The sequence below is a fragment of the Centroberyx affinis genome, unplaced genomic scaffold (genome assembly GCF_046629955.1).
Source record: "Centroberyx affinis isolate AG114_WGS23_722 - 3 ecotype Tasmania unplaced genomic scaffold, CSIRO-AGI_Caff_v1 ptg000748l_1, whole genome shotgun sequence".
In the NCBI taxonomy this organism is placed as follows: Eukaryota; Metazoa; Chordata; class Actinopteri; order Beryciformes; family Berycidae; genus Centroberyx; species Centroberyx affinis.
The window spans coordinates 49,953-72,196 of NW_027279361.1; the positions used below are offsets into that span (position 1 = coordinate 49,953).

Sequence of the window (22,244 nt, forward strand, 5' to 3'; positions counted from 1 at the left end):
AACTATTTGTCTCCTTGCCCTTGCCCTTCCTCTTCCACCTCCTCTCCTGTGTCCTCTTCCTCTACCTTCAGGTCTTTGTGGATCCATTGTTCCAAAACAAGTGAACTGACCTGTGGCTGAACCACCGAGAATTGGTGGAAAAGGCTGCTGACAACGGGACAGTGGAAAACACGGACGGGATCGCTGCAATAAGGGAAGTAAACCAAGCAAATAGGAACGGACTTGGGAATTGTGCAATATTGTGTAAATGGGAAAACCTGGATCTGGATTGTTACTGTTTGCTAATACTATGGCCTGGAGCCTTTGTTAAGTAGGAGTAAAGAGTTTACAAAGAAGGCAATGATTTACAAAAGTTTGTAGGTTAACCATTCTATGATTCTATTTGGTTTAGCCCATTCCCCTGGGCTGTACCTTAACCTCTGCTGGCAGCTACAAAAGGTGTGTCTGTACCGAAAGGGCACACACAGCTAAAGTGAATAAGCAGGTTTCTGGTTTTGTCAGCACACTGGTAACATAAGTATACAGTTTGTCAAAGTTATGGGCATATTGGATCTTCTCCAGTCCTGCAGTTCAGTCTCCCTGTTGGGGGCTGCTGTGTTCCTGCTGGTCCTCTACCTCTTCTCCTCCAGCTTCAGCTCCCAGGAAAAGGGGAAGGAGCCTCCAGGACCCAAACCTCTTCCCCTGCTTGGTAACCTGTTGCAGCTGGATCTCAAGAGACCCCACCTCACACTCTGCAAGGTACATAAGGGCTTCTTAGGGGTTCTTAATGTTCTTAAGGATTTTAATATAATTATTCTATAGCATATATTATCTGTGGTTAAATGCGTAATGTTTTGTATTAGAATAAATATTCCATAGTCAAGTGATGTAATCCTAGTTTCTTCCCCCATCACATTTAATGCAAATTAGGGCATTAGGGCATGTACTTTAAAAGAGATGTTTAAAAGACATTGTGCATCACAGTATTTATTTTAAGCAGTAGAAACTGCTGAGGAAACTAACTTTGGTAACACTTTATATTAACCATCCTTAATAAATGTTGAATTTATCATTATTTACCATTAGTTAAGTACTATTGTATTGTGCACTGTATTGTGTATGAAATAGTTATTTGTGTATTTTAACAGTTTACTAAAGTTTAGTAAATGCTATAAATATTGCTATTTGAACACTAATTAATGTAATACAAAAAATTATCACTTTGATTTTTATACATTTATGAATAAACTTAATGTCAACAGGTTGGGAGATGAGAATATGGGTTTAAAAAGTCAACGCAACAATGACAGATGAACTAATCACGGATTACAACAATTGAAAAATTAATGTGTTAAATGACTTGTTACCACAACAAAGTAATTTGAGTGTAATTGCAGTTTCTTCATGTTCCAAGCTGCTTTTAACTGTTAACCCCACAAAAGCATATAACTGATGTGTGACAACAAAGGCATTCTTTACTCCATGATCTTAGTTTTACTATTTATTTAATTGTGCAAAATAAAGCACAATAAGGCATAGTCAGTAGTCGATTTGTACAAAACTTTCAGGGGGGATGGTGGGGTCTTATGGGGACAAACAATTTGATAGTGGCGAAGACAGCATGGAGGGTGGGGGACCAGCTGTTTACCATTGTGTTTATATTGTAACAGCACAAAGATAATTCTACACTCAAAAGACACGCATGTTACAAATGTTAAGTATCAGATACTCCTGCCATTGCCCTTAACCAAGGCACTGGCATCAGAATTGGAGTTGGTCCCTGGGCACTGCATTGTGGCTGCCCACTGCTCCTAAGTAGTTAGGATGGGTCAAAGACAGAGGACAACTTAACGTAACTTAACATTATTGCTCTATGCTATTACAGGATGCTTCACATCGATGAATCCTGTAATGTACTGTACATATCACTATACAGTTGTTAACCCATGAATGTTAAATTGATAAAATTAAAGATTTTATAACGTAGCCTACCTCTGTATGTTTGAATGGAATTCTTTTATATACTTGTTATAATTTGATGGAAGGTTTCCATCACACTGAGCACTAACAGCTGCAAACATTAAAAAAAGGCAGTAGTGAAGCCATGGTTGGTGCAGTGGCTGCTCTTTGCTGTCTCCCTGACCCTGACTCCCTCGATCTCTTGTTTCTATGATACTGATAGAATGGACATTAACATTAAAAGGTGATCGAATACTTTATTCTGATTGGCTGGAGGGGTGTTGGTCATTTCAGATAACCACATGGCTCTGACATAGCTCTTTATCACAAGGATGCCAGTTAGGAGATAGGCATCACTTTTATGGCATCAACAACATCTTTAGCAAAACCAGGAATACACTTATTTTAGCTTTATCAATTTGTACACATTGAGTCACCTGAACTCTGCTGGTCTGTCTCCTCTAATCTGTGACTCCTGCCTTGGCACTGTTAAACAGATCAGTGCATGTATTCAGAAGTTACAGGACTGATGGCTGTCTATAGGAGACTTTTTAAATGACTATATTCAGTTTAACTCAAAGATAATATATGATAGGGGGGATGCGAGGGGATGCCATCCCCCTTGAAATAACAATTGTCAAAAACCATCCCCTTTGTTTATTGTTTATTAAATGGATCCCCATTAGCTGACGCCTTGGCGACCGCTAATCTTCCTGGGGTCCACAAAATGGACATAAGACATAATACATACAATACATAACATAAATCATACAGTTAAAATGGTACAATCAGATACGTAGGTGTATAGTATCAGTACTAACAATATACATTAGATTCGGTCAAATACAATTGGTTCCAGTCATATGGTCAGCTGCCCCAAGTGTGCCTTTAATAGTTTTTTGAATGCCAATCTGTTTTGCGTGTGTTATGTGAGGAGGTAGTGAGTTCCAAGACATTATTGAACGGTAAATAACTGTGCGTTTGAGGAGGTTTGTCCTTGGGGTTGGAGGTATCAAGTGACCTGAACTGGCATTCCTGGTGTAATGGTTATGTCTGTTGCTTGTGTTTATTACTTGGTTAAAGAAATATTCCGGTGTCTGATTAAATGCTACATTTCTGAAGAACATGAGGAGGCTATAGTGGAGTTTAATTTCAACTGAGAACCAGGACAAGCGCGTGTGCATATATGCTATATTTGTGAGTTGAGCAATGGAGTGCCAATCTGGCAGCTCGATTTTGAACTAGTTGTAGTTTATTTATGTCTTTCTTAGCTGCCGCTGACCATATAACTGGGCAGTATTGCAGGTGACAAAAGACCAAGGACTGTATTACTTGACAGATAATAGAGGATGTTAAATAAGTGGAGCACTTTCTAATTATTGCTATGCCTCTTCCCATTTTGGTCACAATGCTGTCAATGTGATCAGACCACGACAATAGTCCATCCAACATTACACCCAGTAGTTTTGTCTTCTTGACTTGTTCTATTGCCATCCCTGACATCGATAGATGCAGCTGTGGGTCTCCAATAAGCATACTTCTTGAGCCAAAAACAATACTTTTAGTTTTTGAAATGTTTAGGGCTAGCTTGTTATTTTTTACCTATGTAGACACTCTCTCTAGATCTTGATTCAAGATGGTTACTAGTTCAATTTTCATTGAAGCAGAGCTACTGAAACTGCTTTAGAGCAGTGTTCAGGAATATTTGTGAAGAAGTGATCAATGCATTTAAATGATGATAGTCCATTCTTATTTGTGCTGGTTCTTGTTGGTAGTGTGATAGTTTGTGTTAAGTTACAAGCACTAGCTACTGCAAGGAGCTTCTTCTTTAGCGGACACACAGCTAGCCAATCAATGTTTAAATCACCTACAAAATATAATTCACGGTTTTCATCACTAGATTTGTCCAGCATTTCACAGATAGAGTCTAGGTATCTCATGTCCGCACTAGGCGGTCTATAGCAGCAACCCACCAAGTATTGGTTTAGTTTGTGGCAGGTGAACCTGCCCACAGTGCCTCTATATCACACAACATTAAATCCCCTCGTATTTTTACTGGAATGTGATTCTGGACATACAAAGCTACGCCTCCCCCATATTTATTTCGGTCTTTCCTGAACAAAGTGTATCCATCAACCGCTAATTCTGTATTCTCAAATGAGGGATCTAGATGTGTTTCAGATATTGCCAGTATATGGATGTTGTTTGGCTGCATCACACAACTTAATTCATGGATCTTATTTCTTAAGCTACAGATGTTTAAATGAGCGATCAACAGGCCTTTGCCTGGGATATTAAGAGTGTTAGAGCCCATATTAAAATGACACAAAGTAGTAGAAAGTCCAATGGCAGGAGTAGGGCTTAATGACCCGACTCTGTAAAACTGCCATCCCCCATTTCATCCATTCAGCCTAATCAAGAAATGTGTAAGCCATTTATTATTGATATTTAATAATTTTTAGAGAATATTGCGCATCTGGAGTTTTCAGCAAATCCGAGGAGGGAGGCACACGCACCTGCATTCAGGGATGGACTGGCCATCGGGACATCGGGCCGCTCTAACTGTGGACCGGTCAGGAATATTTTTTGACTAGCCCCGTATCTTTTCACAGAGGAAAAAAACACCAGCACAGCGTTCCGAGAGTGAATTTGACGAAGGAACGCGCGTTCCAGATCTGAAAAAATAAACAGAGCGTTTAAACAACTGGTCAATTTCGTTTTAAAACCATAGTTTGCCGGCTGGGCGGTGTTTGGACCTTCGGGCCAATCACAGTACTTAAAAACGGAAAACTCCACCCAACCGGGAAGCTGGGCCACATTAAACAAACACACAATCAAATGACAGGTACAGACAGTTCAATTTGAGCCGCGCAGCTGACAGGTTGTGTTGTGAAACTGTCGAGAAAGAATCATCTAGACATTCTGTCTTATTTTCTGCCCAATGTGAGTGATAAAGCAACATGTTCAGGTGGATTTAACTAGTAAACAGATGGAAATATTGTCATTTTCACATGAGCCATCGTTGTAACTGAAATTACTATAGCCCAGTGTAACTATTGCTACCTAGCAGGGCAAGGAAAGTGAAGGAATGTGTAGCTAGCTATCTATTGTTTGATTAACTGTAACTAAATATTAGCTTTAGCTAAATCATTTGCAGTGGTGCAGCCTATCATATATTATCTTTGAGTTAAACTGAATATGGTCATTTAAAAAGTCTCCTATAGACAGCCATCAATCCTGTAACTTCTGATATGCACTGATCTGTTTAACAGAGCCAGGAGTCACAGATTAGAGGAGACAGACCAGCAGAGTTCAGGTGACTCAATGTGTACAAATTAATAAAGCTAAAATAAGTGTATTCCTGGTTTTGCTAAAGATATTGTTGATGCCATAAAAGTGATGCCTATCTCCTAACTGGCATCCTTGTGATAAGGAGCCATGTCAGAGCCATGTGGTTATCTGAAATGACCAACACCCCTCCAGCCAATCAGAATAAAGTATTCAGCCAGGCCATTGTATAATAAATATTATGGATGATATTTTGTATGATCACCTTTTAAAGTTAATGTCCATTCTATCAGTATCATAGCAACAAGAGATCGAGGGAGTCAGGGTCAGGGAGACAGCAAAGAGCAGCCACACCAACCAAACCCCAAATCCAGACCGGACACTGCACCACCCATGGCTTCACTACTGCCTTTTTTTTTTTTTTTTTTTTTAAATGTCTTGCAGTTGTTAGTACTCAGTGTCATGGAAACCTTCCAGCAAATTATAATACGTATATAAAAGAATTCCATTCAAACATACAGAGGTAGGCTATGTTATAAAATATTTAATTTTATCAATTTAACATTCATGGGTTAACAACTGTATAGTGATATACAGTACATTACAGGATTCATCGATGTGAAGCATCCTGTAATAGCATAGAGCAATAATGTTAAGTTACGTTAAGTTGTCCTCTGTCTTTGACCCATCCTAACTACTTAGGAGCAGTGGGCAGCCACAATGCAGTGCCCAGGGACCAACTCCAATTCTGATGCCAGTGCCTTGGTTAAGGGCAATGGCAGGAGTATCTGATACTTAACATTGGTAACATGCGTGTCTTTTGAGTGTAGAATTATCTTTGTGCTGTTACAATATAAACACAATGGTAAACAGCTGGTCCCCCACCCTCCATGCTGTCTTCGCCACTATCAAATTGTTTGTCCCCATAAGACCCCACCATCCCCCCTGAAAGTTTTGTACAAATCGACTACTGCTTACAGTGAGTACTCTAATGCAAGTAACTCCAAATAACACGTTATCCCACACACTGAAACACTGACAGTAACATGTTTCCTTTTAATGACTGATGTGCATACTTGTATATGCACCAAAGCTTAGCTGAAACACTTTTACAGTGAGGGAATAGACTTAAGTCAAAGGTCATTAGATAGAAGCAGAAGAGTAGAAGTCAGCACTCATCTGTCGATGCCTCTACCCCCATGTAACAGAACTTGGTTGAACATTAGCCAAGCCTTTAAAGTTGAGTCATCCACTGCTATACCAAACTTTGTTAGTGTCACCAGTGTAAGAGTTTAACTACTATTAAGGGGAAGAAAAAATCTACGACAGCTCTAACACACTCTGGACACTCACCTGACACACCCTTTATGTCCTAGGATGCCCTGGACAACTTCACTGTAAAACCTCATAGTGCAATTTAGTGAAATCAATTCATCTTTAATAATAACTTTATTTATATAGCACTTGATCAAAACAGAGTTACAAAGTGCTTCACAGCAGTAAAATAAAGTCATAATAGTAAGAGGAAGGATACAAGACAAAGTAAAATACATAATACAAATACATTCACACAAAAACAATTAAGCTAGAGCATGTCTAAAAAGAAGTGTATATAAGAGAGATTTAAAAGAGGACACTGAAGCAGGCTCGCCTGAACTCAACAGGCAGGTCATTCCAGTTGTTGTAGTGACAGGAGAGGCTGCATGATGAAGTAAAAAAACATTAGAGTAAAATATGTAAAACAAAGTTAAAAGGCATCAGAAAATTATGATAAATAAGCAACATTCCACTACATTATATAAAAGCAAGTCTAAAAAAGTGTGTTTTTAAAAGAGATTTAAAGGAGGAGGAGGAGCTGGCAAGAGTGATCTCCTCAGGCAGGTCATTCCAGTGGGGTCTAGGGTCATTCCATAGGGGTCTAGGGGCCCTGACGGAGAACGCCCGGTCACCCTTGGTTTTCAGCCTGGATTTTGGAACGACCAAAAAAGCTACTTGCCGATCTGAGGCTGCACTCGGGCTCATATGGGGTTAAAAGCTCAGCAATATAACCAGGTGCTAACCCAACATGTGCCTTAAAGGTAATCTATAAAATCTTAAAATCAATCCTAAACTGAACGGGAAACTAGGGTCGGAGTGATGTGTTCTGTCTTCTTGGTCCATGTGAGGAGTCTGGCTGCAGCGTTTTGGAGTAGCTGTAATCTAATGTGACTGAGAAGAGAAGCGAGGTACATTAACTGACAACGCCACCCTGGGAGTTTCACCCAAAGAGTTCTTAACCAGAATTGAATTATACCCTTTCCAAAAAGGAGCAGAGGCATAGTTTTCCAAGTATAAAACAATTACAAGTTTATTTGGAATTTACAACAGATCCAAGTTAAAACCTATAATACGGGAAGCTTAACGCTCTATAAATTGATAAAACCATACAGGTTGCTACAACACACAGGTTGCGACAACATAAAGGCCTCTACCAGCCCAGAGGAGTGGTTGATTGTCTACAGAGAGGGGCTAAAGTACTAAGGCTATCCCAGAGGAGTCAAGGCCACATGTGCGGGTTCACTACAAAATAGCACAGCAATAATATAATCAATCAAATCAATAATATAAAACGTAACACGTGAAAACAGGTGACTAGGAAGGGGGAATTGCCAGCAACCGCCTCTCTCTGCAGGACAACTGCTCCTCCGCTCCTGGCAAGGCCGGCCTGCAGCCAGAGGTTTAAAAGAAAGAAACACAGGCAGCTGGTTTGGGATGAAGTAATGAGGCTATTGACAGAGTTTTTCCCATGTACAGTTTCAACAAAAAGAAACAATAATACACAGACAAGATAAAAACCAGGCAAAACAGCAGCTGACAAAATTGGAATCTTTTAAATTGAAACTCCCCTCCTTGATCTCTGCCCCTTTACCTCTTAATGCTGGCACCTTTGAAAACCCCGTAGTTGCCCATACATTAAAGATATGGGTACAGTTTTGCAAACATTTTGGGTTGCAAAACGCTTCACTTCAGGCTCCTGTTCTTGCAAATCATCTTTTTACTCCCTCTATGTCTGACCTGGCCTTTCGGGCCTGGCATGGGAACGGCATTAGAGCTGTTAAGGATTTATATGTAAACGGGGGATTTGCATGATTTGAGCAATTGTCAGAAAAGTATGCATTGCCGCGCTCCCATTTTTTTAGGTACCTACAGATTAGGCACAAAAAGGCTACCACCCTTTCCCAGAGCAACCCCCAAGTACCCCCTTAGATGCTCTTTTAGGATTTAATGCTAGACTCAAGGGTGCCATCTCCTGGATTTATGATGTAATTAACGCTATTAACCCGCAATCTCTGAACAACCTAAGGACAATTTGGGAACAAGATCTTGGCCTGTCTTTTGCAGAGGACCCTCCTCTCCTTGTGCTAGACACGGTCTAATACAATTCAAGATAGTCCACCGTCTTCATCTCACTAAGGAGAAATTGGCAAGGATGTGCCCAAACACTGATCCCACCTGGGATCAGTGTAAGTTTACCACTGCAACCTGGTTGCACATGTTTTGGTCATGCTCAAGCCTTCAGACTTTCTGGAAGAAGGTCTTTGAATCCCTTAGCGACATATATAATATGACAACCGAACCTCTTCCTATTATTGCCCTGTTTGGATTGAAGCCGGAGGACACAGTGTGGTTGACTGAAATGTGTAATGTGGTTGCCTTTACTACTCTGTTGGCTCGACGTCTCATCCTCCTCAATTGGAGGAGATCGGTGCCACCATCCCATACGAGATGGCTTAGGGAGATTATGTTTTACTTGAAGCTTGAAAAAATCAAATTTACATTGAAGTGGAATACAAATAAATTTGAAAGAGTCTGGAGGCCTTTTCTAACCTACTATGACAACCTAACCCAAATAACAGACTGGGAGAGTTCATAACCTAATTCTTTTTTGGCCAAAATGCAAGTCACTCACATAATGTGCCAGAAACCATGCTCCAACCATTTCCAGGGAGGCCAAGAGAGTGAGGGATGAGGGCAGCACAACCAAACATTCTAAAATGCCAAGTACTTATTTAGGGGCACATATCTCTATGTAATGAGCAGCACATGTGCTCTGTAATGGGTGTTAACCAGTCTAGGGGCGGGCAAAACCTGGCTACATAGTGGGCCAGCCCTCTAAGTCAGCCTGGCTACACTAACAAGGCTTTGTTGGCTCAGACAGGTGTACAGGGAATTACAGTAGTCAAGACGAGTGGTGATAAAAGCAAGAATAATGATTTCAAGATTCTTAAATTATAAAAATGACCTAATTTTTAGAAAGCCTCCTGAGTTGTAGAAAGCAGGACTGCACAACTGTCTTAACATGGTTATCTAAACTGAGATTGTTGTCAAAGATGACACCAAGATTTCTGCAGTTTGGGGTGACATTCAGAGACAGTGAACCAAGATGCTTAATAACTTGTGCTCTGGAGCATCAGGACCAAAAAAATAACCTCAGATTTGTCTGCGTTCAATTGCAAGAAAGTGTCATCCAGTTTGGAAGGTGTAAAAGGCAGTCATGGAGTGTATCTAACTGCTTTATGTTATTTGGGTTAAAAGAGAGGTACAACTCTCATCCGCATAACAATGGAAACTTATATTATGTTTGCGCATGATATGCCCCAGGGGCAGCATAATGGAAAACAAAATTGGCCCGAGGACAGACCCCTGGGGTACCCCACAGGTCATCTTGGCACAGGAAGACCTTGAGTCACCAATGGCAACATTTAAAGTCCTATCATGCAAGTAGGAGTAAAACCAATTAAAAACAATACCAGAAATGTCAACCCAGTGTTTAAGACGATCAAGCAGAATATAGTAATCAGCGGTATTGAAAGCAGCGCTGAGGTCTAAAAGAACTAAAATCAAGGATTTCCTGTGCATCAGAGGCTAAAAGCAGATCGTGCATCACTTTGAGAAGGACAGTCTCAGTACTGTGGAGAGCTTTAACCATTAACACAATGTGTATAGATGTGTTTGTCAATTTCAACTTGTAAGTGCCAGTTATGAGCTTCATGAATCACGAGTTCATGTCTTGTGACTTAAAATTATGAGTTGAAAGAACATGAAAGCATTCATCAATCATAGGTAATTTTCTGATTTAAAAACAACAACAACAAAAAAAACATGATAAAATTTTGTATCGACAGATTTTGGAAATTCAGTAAGGTGAAGCATATGTTCTCTATTACACATGGCAAGTGGTATCCACTTCAAGCACGTGTATTGCAGCTGCATACTTAATGCCAGTGTAATAATCATGTGATACATGAGCAACTCGCACTAAAACCTTGTCACTAGTGAAAGAAAAAGTAACACTGGAATGCAGTTCATCAATTAATGCATTCAACTTGTAAACACTTATCAGCATGACTACAAATTTGCTAGTTTTACTACATTAGAACAACTAATGATCTTTGACCTAACTATTCAGTACTGTTTCAGTCAACTCGCAATTTTAAGGCAGCAAGGAAACTTATGTTTTTAAGTTGAAGTGCCTTAATATTTTTTGCAGTGCTCCTATTGCTATGGGCTCTATTTTCCTGACAGCACATGGTGCATGGTGGGGCTTTGAGCCAATGAAGTGGCATTTATCTCATGCACAGACAGGTTTTGTTCTCGCCTGTGCCCATTTGGTATTTTGGTGACCCATCATGAACTTGACTGCGCCTAAGTGGTAGGAGAGGCACAGTAGGTGTGTGTCAGTAGTGATTAAACAGTGCAGTGCAATTTTGGTGTCAAGGATACCGGGAGTTGCACTCGTGCCGCCTGCCTGCTCAGACCAGGTCAAAATTGCATGGTGCAGTTCTGTGGTATTTCGTGGCTTTACCAAGCAATGCATGCATGAACCCATCCTATTCAAAAGCTCACTCATTCTTTCTGTGGATATGTTGCCCAATTTGACTTGATATAAATTCCTCATGCAAGAAAAAATAATATACAAAATTTTTAATTCATTCTAACTATATACAGATGTGGCAGTGGTTGAATGACCCAACTTCTGTTTGGCTCCTCACTAATACCATCGAACCACTGCATCTAAAGAAAAGAAAAAGAGGTGATTTGATTGGTCAAGACGATGGCACCTTCTATCACACCTACTGATAATGTATTCCTCCTTATCCCATCCCATTTCCAACTGGGCCACAGGTGTGCTGCGCGCCACTGGCCACAAACTAAACTAAACATCAGTCGCTATGCGCTGTTGACTGCACTTTGCGCTATGCGCCATTGGTTCATGAACATAGAGCCCTAAGTATTTAGCTTTGTTAACCTTTGTTTGGATTTAAAAGTAAAGTTCTGATAAAATACAGTGCAAAATACAGTATATTGTTACAGTATGATCATCTCCCAGCTTTCAGTTTTTTTTTTACTTATAATTATCACAACATTGACTGCTTTGTGCACCTGGTCTCAGCTTTCCAAGCAATATGGATCAGTGTTCACAGTCTATTTTGGACCCAAGAAAGTGGTGGTCCTGGCAGGATACAAAACAGTCAATCAGGCTCTGGTCGACCATGCTGTGGAGTTTGGAGACAGAGAGATCCTGCCAATAGGCCGTGACCTCGGTGGTCCACATGGTAAGGATGGAACAGGTAGATTTTCCTTCTTTTAACTCACTATATGACCCCTTCATAGCAATATGTAAATTATTAGTCTGTTATATCTATCAGCAATTTAGGATGTTTGTAAATGATCAATCAGCAGCATAGTCTTAAACTAACAAATTAAAAACATATTAGTAAGATTATATAGTGAGATAGATTTTCATCAATAGGGCTTTTTGGCACATTCATGGTTTCGGATTTAACAGCCTTCACAAGTTATATGTAACATGCAAGCAATTTGTGACAGATGTCGAACATTTACAAGAATAGAAATCACACAAACGTCAAACAAAAATCAGACAAACGTTAACGCACCTTAGCTATGGCTACAGCTAGATATTTGGCAAGCTGCTTGTCTAGTTTGTAGATTCTAAGCCAGTGGCTCTCAACCATGTGACATGGAGGCCCAAGAGTCTGCAGGTTTTCAACCAAACACTACAGCAGAAGATTTCACTGATTAGTTCATCCCTCTCTGGTTGAGGGCGTGATAATCAGTGAAGTCAGCTGCTGTACGTAGTGTTTGGTTGGAATGAAAACCTCTTTGCCTCAATGGCACATGCTGAGAACCGCTGTTATAAGCCTTAGTATGTACAGTAGGTGCAGTGTGGAATATATTTTTGCTGGAAAATTATAGTATTTTCATTTTAAGATTACGCACCCTCAGGCAAATATGAATGCAAAGAGAACTCAGTTTGTTTTCTCTTGGTTCTCTTTTTGTTCCACTTAAAGAATTTAATTTTAGATTTTAGATTTAATCTAACCTTATCTAATTATTTAGATAATGTTATTCCTGTGCACAAGGAGAGTTTGGTCTGTGTTAGTGAACATTCACGGCTGTCTCCAACAGCCAGAAATGTATCGCTTCGTGGAGAGTGAAATAGCCAAGTATGTGATGTGGGTGCACATCTGCAATAACATCTTCTCAATGTCCCATAACTCCAAACTGCAACTTATTCAATACAAAATTCTACACAGTGTTCACCTCACCCAATATAAACTACACAAAATGACTCACAGACAACGACACCTGTACACTAGAGATGATTACCTTCATGCCACCTGTCTCTGCCCACCCATTCAAACATTCTGGACAAACATCACACATACACTATCCTCAATCATAGGTCGCAGCATTCCAGCCTCCCCATCTGTATGTCTGCAAGGAGATCTCTCATCAGTTGAACTGCCACTGAAATATGAAAATCCCATACTGGTCGCTCTAACAATCGCTAAAAAGATAATCCTCCTAAACTGGAAAGACAGAAATAACCTCTCAACATCCCAGTGGCACCTACTACTATCTGACTATATCACAACAGAAAGACAAATAGCATTAAAAAACAATCAAATAGATTCATTTCACATATGCTGGACCCCATTTATCAATATCACTTGTCTACCCATGTAACACAAACCAATATACATACATACACACACGGACACATCCTCAACCAGATAACAACCTCCCCCTACTGCCGGTGACACCAGTGCCCAGTGACACCAGTTTCTCTTCTCTCCCATACACACACAATCATACACATAAACACAGGTTCTATAATAGATCTTCCCTAAAACACTAATTTAAATTGCAGTAACTGCATGATGTCACTATCATCATAATTATTATGACTATTTCATCTTTGTTTGTTTTGTTTAATTTTGTTTTGTTTTGTTTTCTATATGTACCATGTCAAGTGCTGTACGTCACCCTGTTGTTGTTTATTCATTGTCTGCCCTTGTTATCCCCGTTTCAATCATTGTTGTATCTGTAAAGTCACTACTGTTTTGTTTTTGCACCAATAAAAAAAAAAGAAAAGAAATAGCCAAGCAATTGATTAGATAAACATCTGAGTATATTGAACCTATTTATCTAAAGTACATGATATATCAAATCAATTATTTGACATACTGTATATCAATACATGATAAACATGAATAGTGTCTTTCCACACGAGATATCTGTTCAAAAGGGATTTCTATCCTTACAAAATGATAGATAGCACATGATTAAAATAAATGGTGTTTTTTTAAACTTAAGTCCTTGGTTAGCACTTATATGGTGGATCGTATTTTAGAGTGAATGAATTTATTTTGTTCAAGATTTCAAATGACATAAGTCTTTGACACAATACTTACACTTCACTTTAGGTATTTTATTTGCCAATGGGGAATCATGGAAAGAAATGAGGCGTTTTGCTCTGACTAACCTGAGAGACTTTGGGATGGGCAAGAAAGCAATTGAGGAGAAAATCATAGAGGAGAGTCAGCACCTGATCAAAGTGTTTGAAAAGCATCAAGGTAACTTGCTTGTATTGCATTGTATTGTGTCCTTATATTGTATTCCATACTCTTTGTTATTATACATATTTAATTTCTGGCCTGTTTCTTGTTTCAGGTAAAGCCTTTAATAATACCCAGCCAGTAAATGATGCTGTCTCCAATATCATCTGCACCATTGTCTATGGCAGCAGATGTGAATACAATGATCCAGAGTTCACAACCATGGTAAACAGAGCCAGTGAGAACATTCAACTTACAGGCTCTCCCTCAATACAGGTACTAGCTACTTGGTCTGTTCTTGATTAGACAATCAATAAGACTATGCTTTGTTTCTGTTTTTTTTTTTTTTTGCCTTCATTTAGATGAAGTGGGAATTCATTTAGGAGAAAATATTTTCTCAGGATTTTATCCAAGTACTGGATACTGTATATTTCAGAGGACGGTGACTTAACCACTCAAATAGCACTCGAACAGAAATATGAAATTAACCCAACCCTTCACATAATAGATAAGCAAAGTATTAGGACAATAATAGGAAAAATTGTCCTAATACGAAAATGATAACAAACCAAACTGCAGAGATTGTATAGAATGATTTTACATATAAACAGCAGATTCTATATATATTATTATATAATATATATTTTATCTATATTTTATTATATACTATTTATAATGTTTTTATAGGTTTTCCACTCTTGGCTATTCCTTGTTTACAGTAAAAAAGTGAAAATTGCAGAGTTTGTTGTTTTGCCAAAGTTGTATTTACAAAACAATGTTCCCTTTGACACGGGCCAGCAGCTCTGCTACCCGTCCCAAGCCCGACGGGACCCGAGACTGTACAGTATGTTGGGTATTGGCCGGGTAGGGCTTATCGACAGTGGATTAGTAAAATGGTCTTTGAACATATTTTCTATCAGAAATAGAGTTTAGGCTACTATTATTATTATTGAGTTGAACAGCACCATAGCTCTCTCTCTGCTTTCTGCTCTCCTGGTGAAAGATGCACAGCAGCGGCTACAGTCACAAAATGGGCATTTGTCATTTTTGTTTTACTATTTTACTTTCTGTTTTGGTGTTTTTGGCTTTAGAATTAGGCTTTTTAGGCTTTGTTGTAGAGGTGTCTTGCAAAGCTGATTGTTTGGTCATTGTATACACTCTTCCAAATTGAAATGGAAGAAGTTCAGAATGCAAGGGGGCTAGTTCAAGGGGCAGAGCTTGGGCTTATATTGAAATGCCTGGGGCTGTGGAGCATTTCCACCAAAACAGAGAGTACGGACCGGACTGCTCTGGAACCATTGGATCAGCAACACTTTGTGAACCCCTGCTGATATATTATGGTTATTTTGTGCAATGAGCTAGTAAAATATTACTAATTGGGGACATCATCTGCCCTTCGTGACATATTTGGGGTGTGGTATATTTGCGCCTTGAGATGCTGCACTTCCCAGACATGAACATCGGTTTCCTCTTGGAAGAAGTCAGTCGGACTCTCCTCTCCATTAAGAAACTGCAGTGCGCCATGGCAGGGAGTGAACTGCTTTTAAAGGGAATGAGAGGAGCTGATTTGATTGGCTCTGATTGACGCCAGCCCCTTCCCACTTACTTATAATGTATTCTTCCTAATCCAACCCCTATCTCAACTGCGCCGCTGGTGCGCCTCCACTGGTCCAGCGCCTCTGGTCATGGTATTACCAAAAATCTGTTGGCCATGCCCAAGTGAGCTTGTGCCAACGCCTGCATCTTGCTTCACGACGATAGGGCCATAGTGTCAAGATAAAAAATACACTAAACACTACAGAAAGTTGTTACATTTGTAGACCATTTTGATAACATTTTTAGTATTCTTATTTGTTTTTTCAACAGCTATACAACAATTTCCCATGGTTGTGCAAATGGGTAGGCAACAGAATGCATCTCAAGAAGAACTTTGCTGCTAATAGAGAACAGATGACCAAGCTGATCAGACCTTTAAAGGAGACCCTGAATACTCAAATATGCAGAGGATTTGTGGACTCTTTTCTGGCCCGCAAGCAGAGTCTAGAGGTATTAAAAGCTATATCACCATATTATATATTATTTAACTGTAATTCTTGCTTACAGTAACATGAATTCCAGAAGCAATACCACTGCATTTCTGTGAAAACTATAACTAGCTGGACAAGTGAATCATTTCTAAAGAACGGCTCTCAAACTACATATACAAATATGTATCTGTTTTCTTGTTAAGGAATCAGGGAATATGAATACCTACTACAACAATGAGAACCTGTTGTCAACTGTTGGCAACCTCTTTGCAGCTGGTACTGATACTACAGGAACTACACTCAGATGGGGTCTATTGCTCATGGCCAAATATCCTCATATGCAAGGTAAGAGGCAATAAATGCCACTGTTTGCCATACATAGGCTTTACCTGGGCAGCCCGGAAATATGTACAATATTGAGTACATATGCATCGGAGCTAAGAGTGTGCGGGGGTATTTTTCTGAATAATTTTTCCAACACTATCATAAATAACGTTACATTTATTGCACAGCCCCAATGACCAGTCTGTGGTAGTAAGTAGTAAGTGGTCCGTCATTAACCACACTGAGTGACCGACAAGTATAAACTTGGCTATTAGTTTATTCACTCTTCAAACTACCACACGAAATGACCGTTCTATCCATTCACGTTCTGTGGGGAGAACTGAAGGCTCAGCTATCCTTTAGTGACATCTAGAGGCAGTGAGAGAGAGAAGCAACTGCAGAACATTTTTGATGATTTTTTTCTGCATGATTAGGTGGCTATACTATTTGTATGTCATGTAGTCCATGTTTCATTATGTGACCCATTTTCTGCAAACATTGGGGAGACTACTGCTTAGCCCATGGGTGACTTCATTATTTGTTGGGGACATCATTTGTTCACTGTTTCTTTGTTTATAAGTAACTTCGTCCTCTGTCATCCTCTCTTTTCCAGACCAGGTTCAGGTGGAGCTGAGCAGCGTGATAGGAAGTCGTCAGGTCCGGGCAGAGGACAGGAAGAACCTGCCCTACACTAATGCCGTCATCCATGAGACTCAGAGGTTGGCGAGTATCCTCCCTATTTCAATTCCTCACAACACCAGCCAAGATGTCACCTTCCAGGGCTATTTCATTGGCAAGGTAAAAATCTGACTGATCAAGACAGCCAACTTCATGCTAATGCAAAATTACATAACTGAACAACAATGTTCTATTTCACACAGGCTTCGCCCTCTAACAGGGCTCTATTGGCTTAGCCACTCATCTAGTCGCCTCAGCGCACTGAAATTTGCAAGGGACACCGGCCAGAGCGGTGATCGCAGTCATCATTTTTCTCTCTGCTCTCTTCCCACACGGGAAGCGCGGCAGAGCAGCAATCAGTTCGGTGGTGCGGTAACCCCCTTCACCCCCGGTCTTTGGGCCGAAATGGGAGGGCTGATGGTCTCAGTATCACCAACCCACTTGATTTCTCCTAGACGACGGCCAGTGTATACGGAGCGTGAGTGGACGAGTTTTCAAAATACTCCGCTCCCCCGCTCATTGGACCGTTCTGCTGACGTCATCGTTGCCTCCCCTCAGAGGCAAGCGGATGTGTGTGAGGACAGTCTTTCTCACACAGCGTTGTCAATGCCGTTTTCCCTCTCTGCCGCCTACTCCGCCTCGAAGCAAATAGCGGACGTCAAAGGGGACTGTGTATTACAGTCTATGGCGAGAACGGCGTCTGCTGATTCTAATGCCGTTTTTGCCACTGAGCAAATAGTGGCGGCATCAGACAACTGCTATGCGAGTGTGGAGGCGGGGCTTCAGATGCCGGCAGGCCATTCATTGGCGGCGGCGAGGGCCGAGGCTGCATACAGAGAATTTCTATCCTCCGCTCCACAGCTGTCTGCTCGCCCTCTGACAGGTTTTTATCAGGAATGGCGAACCCAGTGTGTGTTGACAGAATGGATGGACAAGACGTTATGACTGGGCTATTCACTCCAGTTTCATTGCATACCGCCCCCATTCACAGGTGTGAGAGAGTCGATCATAACTTCTCAGGAAGGCATGAGCGCCCTCTCCAGGAAGATACAGGAACTACTCCAGAAGGGAGCAGTTTCTGTGGTTCCCCAGGAAGATAGAGAGAGAGGTCTCTATTCCGGTTATTTCCTGGTCCCCAAGAAAACCGGAGATATGAGACCTATTCTGGATCTCCGTCCGCTCAACACATGCATCACCCAGAGATCATTTTGCATGCTTACTGTGAAAAAGATGCTTACTTTCATGTCCCAGTGGTGCCAAGACACAGGAAATTCCTGCGTTTTGCCTTTCAGGGGGTAGTGTGGAGTGTGTGGACACGCCGCTGGGGAGAGTGACCTCCTACGTGTCGGTGTTCACAGACGCCTCCCTGACGGGTTGGGGGGGAACCTGCCTGGGGCAGTCAGTTGGTGGTGTGTGGTCTTCAGGGACAAACCAGCACATCAACCTACTAGAGCTGACTGCAGTCATGCTGATCCTACAGCACTTCCTTTCACCATTCAACGGTGGCCTACATCAACAGACAGGGCGGAGTGTGATCCGCACCGTTGTTGAAGGCTGCCGAGAACCTGTGGCGCTGGGCCACAGAGCACCTCCATTCTCTCAAGGCGATGCATATTCCAGGCCTGGAGAACACGGGGGCCGACCTCATGTCGAGGGGCAGGCCCCTGGAGGACGAATGGAGATTACATCCTGACATAGTGGACCAGATTTGGTCCTGATTCGGGAGGGTGGAAGTGGACCTGTTCGCCACCCAGCAGAACGCCCACTGTCCCCTGTGGTTCTCTCTGTTTCCCCGAGACGCTCCCCCATTGGGGGTGGACACGTTCGGACATGCGCCATGGCCAGGAAACCTGCTGTATGCTTTTTCTCCCCTCCATCTCATTCCTCCCCTGCTGGCGAGAGTGAGAGTGGAGAGACGTAACGCCAGCGTAACACGGTGCCGCATAACGGCACCGTGTTACGCGGAGATGAGACAGCTGCTGGTGGCTCCGCCCTGGACAGTTCCCCAGTTTTGGGGGGCATTGTCTCAGGTGAATGGAGCAATAGGTGCGATGCCCAGCCTGGGACAGCCTCTCAGGATTTGGTTCCTGAGAGGGACAGAGGGACTGTCAAAGCAGAAACTCGCCGGCTCTGTGAGGGAATATCACAGGCTGATGTGCTGACGGGTAGGGACCCTCCTGCAGTCATCCGCGCGCACTCAACACAGTGTGGCTGCGTCGACGGCACTGTTCAGGTGTGGAGGAGATCTGCACAGCCCTGTTACAGGGCTCTATTGGCGAGAGGGTAACTCTAGTTCTGTGATCACAGGCGGAGCCCTCTAACAGCTCGCCCTGCTGCTCCACGAGTTGCTGAAGACTTAGTGGATGCTGAATGAGGGGCCGCTCGCCATTTATAGCGCGAGGCCCCATAGAGGGTGTATAGGCTCATCCTGATTGGCTGAGCACGTGCATGCAAATTTCAGTCCACTGAGGCGACTAGATGAGTGGCTAAGCCAATAGAGCCCTGTTAGGGGGCTACACCTTTGATCATAGAATTAGAGTTACAAAACTTAACGCTCCATTGAAGGACCCCAGAAATCTGTGTTTTGAGACAATATTGTGGAGTATCTCTCCACACTCTACCCTCTTTAAAACTTTTAGTATCAATTGTCTTTCTGAAGGGGACCACAGTGTTTCCTCTGTTGGCATCTGTTCTTTGGGATGAGACTGAATGGGAGAGCCCCCACACCTTTAATCCTGCCCATTTCCTGGACAAGGATGGGAAGTTTGTCAAGAGAGATGCCTTCATGCCTTTTTCTGCAGGTTAGTGAGCTCAGGTATCACTTCTTTTCAATGTCAATTTAAATAACATTTGTAGATGACCTGAAGCTATTCCTTGTTCTCTCACAGGTCGTAGGGTTTGTCTCGGAGAGAGTCTGGCCAGGATGGAGCTCTTCCTCTTCTTCACCTCTCTCCTCCAGCACTTTCGTTTTACTCCTCCACCTGGAGTTACAGAAGATGAACTGGATCTGACACCAGCTATAGGCTTCTCCCTCAACCCTTCACCCCACCAACTTTGTGCTGTCAGTCATGTCTAAGGGAAAGGATTTGAACCAGGGCTACTTTCATCTGATTTCCATCAGACAAATCCATTTGACCTTTGTTCAAATGTTCAACCTTTGTGCATTTGAGAAACGCTACTGGACAAAACATGGTAACACCCATTCTGCATCTGCCACATGTTTAGTCAGGAAAACTTCTGTTCTTAAACTAATTAACTGTATTGTTTTATGGCTCACCCTTCCATGTATAATTTGAAGGATATAGTTGTTTGTTAAGATGTTTAAGTTAGAGTCTGGTGGCGCACACCAGCCAATAGGCAACTTAACACAATAGAGAGTATCTTAGTTTTGACCTACTGTATGTTCATTCATTAATGAAACGCTATTAGCTGTTGTGTGTCATCTTGTGGGTTCCAGAAGGATGATTTATATATGTCTTCATTATCATCATCATACTATAAAGCAAGGAATCTCTGTCTGTATGTGTGTCCTTCGTATATCTCGAGAACCGTTGGATCTACTTCACACTTGGCGGGTGTATTGCTGGGGACCCAAGGACGCGCAGTGTCGGATTGGACATGCGACACGTTCAATATTAATAAACTTTGAATAAACAAGCGAACAGCGGTCTGTGCAGCAGTGGGGCTCAAAGCAAGCGACTGGAAGCGCAGTGTCAAGTGTGAAGTTGTTTGAATGAGCGGTTCTCGAGAAAGCTGCAAGCAGCAATAGCAGAGGCCAAGCAATCGGCCTGTTCTAAACAGGCATGTTTTGAATGCACTGCACTAGTTGTTGATAAATCCTGAGAATTTTGAGATGCGTTTGTTTTGCAAATTTTTTTGGACTGATCTGATTTAGCACAAAAAGTAATTCTGTGAAATGGCATATGTCCATCATTTACCATCTCAATGGAAATTGTAAAAATGTGGGAAGAGAATAATAAAAAAAAGAATGCCGCTTGCTGGCCAGTTAAAGTTTCCTGAACTGCATTGTGTTATGCAACAGCACTATGCAGGAACCGGTTTCTTTTGTTGATACTTTTGACTGTTTTTGATGAAACTTCATATATGGGTTAAGCCACTTAGATTAACATATCTAACAAGTTTCACAATGATTGACCAAACTGCGTTCTGGCCAATTACGTAGTTATGGTGCATTCCATTGGAAGTCGGAGGTCGGGAGTTCCGAGTTGGAACTGCCGACCTCCGATCTAAATGCGTTCCAGTGCATCTTCTTGGGAAAACATGGACGCAACAGCCTTTGCCCATTAACGTTAATGGTAGCTATCTGACAGCTCTAGTTACGATAGCAGGCAAGTTCATACAGCAAAGACTTCCTTCTACTAACGAAGCACAAGACAACTGAATTATGTTACAAATGGAAAGTACAACATAGTTACAACAGGTTTTCATAACACAAAAACTACATATCAAGCTTTATTAAGTACAAGTTGATGCTGTGACATCAGCTGTGTTTTTGTCGGACAACTCAGGCGGAAATAATTTTGTCTGACTTTCCGTCTGGGAACTCTGTCTTGAACGACCGTTCCTTTGCACTTTTCCATGTTGGAAGTCGTTTTTCTCTGAGTTCTGAGTGCAATGGAATGCAGCTTAAGACTTTTAAGCTTAAGATTTTTTTAAAATTTAATTTGTCAATAGCAGCCAAATGTTTATGCCATTAGGCTAGTTTATCGTAGGTTTGTGTATCCCAGTCCCCTGAAGCAGTCTGCACAAATAGGACAAAAATTGAAAGAACCTATTGTAAAAAAAACCAACTGTTTTTCATAAAATACAAAATGGCAGAAAATCAAAATGGCTGACATGGAAAGTTACATGGCAAATGTATAGCTCCAGGAAGGATCTGAATGGATTTTCTGGAAAGCCTCCATTCAGCAGGTTCAGAGATTTGTGGTCCCATGTAGCTCAATGGTTACACAGATCATGACAGTAACTCTGCCAGGTGTAGGGGTTTGATTCCAACGTAGGTCATGGTGTTGTACAGTGCTTCAAATGAAGGCATTGTTGAGGAAGAAATGTAAAAGTACCTACT

General features: G+C 41.5%; 1 protein-coding gene across 1 annotated transcript; it reads left to right on the forward strand.

Moving 5' to 3' along the window:
* The first annotated feature begins 537 nt into the window (after positions 1-537).
* Positions 538-20,234, forward strand: LOC139644519 (cytochrome P450 2K1-like). Its single transcript, XM_071519894.1, has 9 exons — positions 538-738; positions 11,660-11,822; positions 13,998-14,147; positions 14,245-14,405; positions 15,996-16,175; positions 16,360-16,501; positions 17,094-17,278; positions 19,818-19,959; positions 20,047-20,234. Exons 1-9 carry the CDS (start codon positions 538-540, stop codon positions 20,232-20,234), a joined length of 1,512 nt encoding a protein of 503 aa, XP_071375995.1.
* The last annotated feature ends 2,010 nt before the right edge of the window (positions 20,235-22,244 follow it).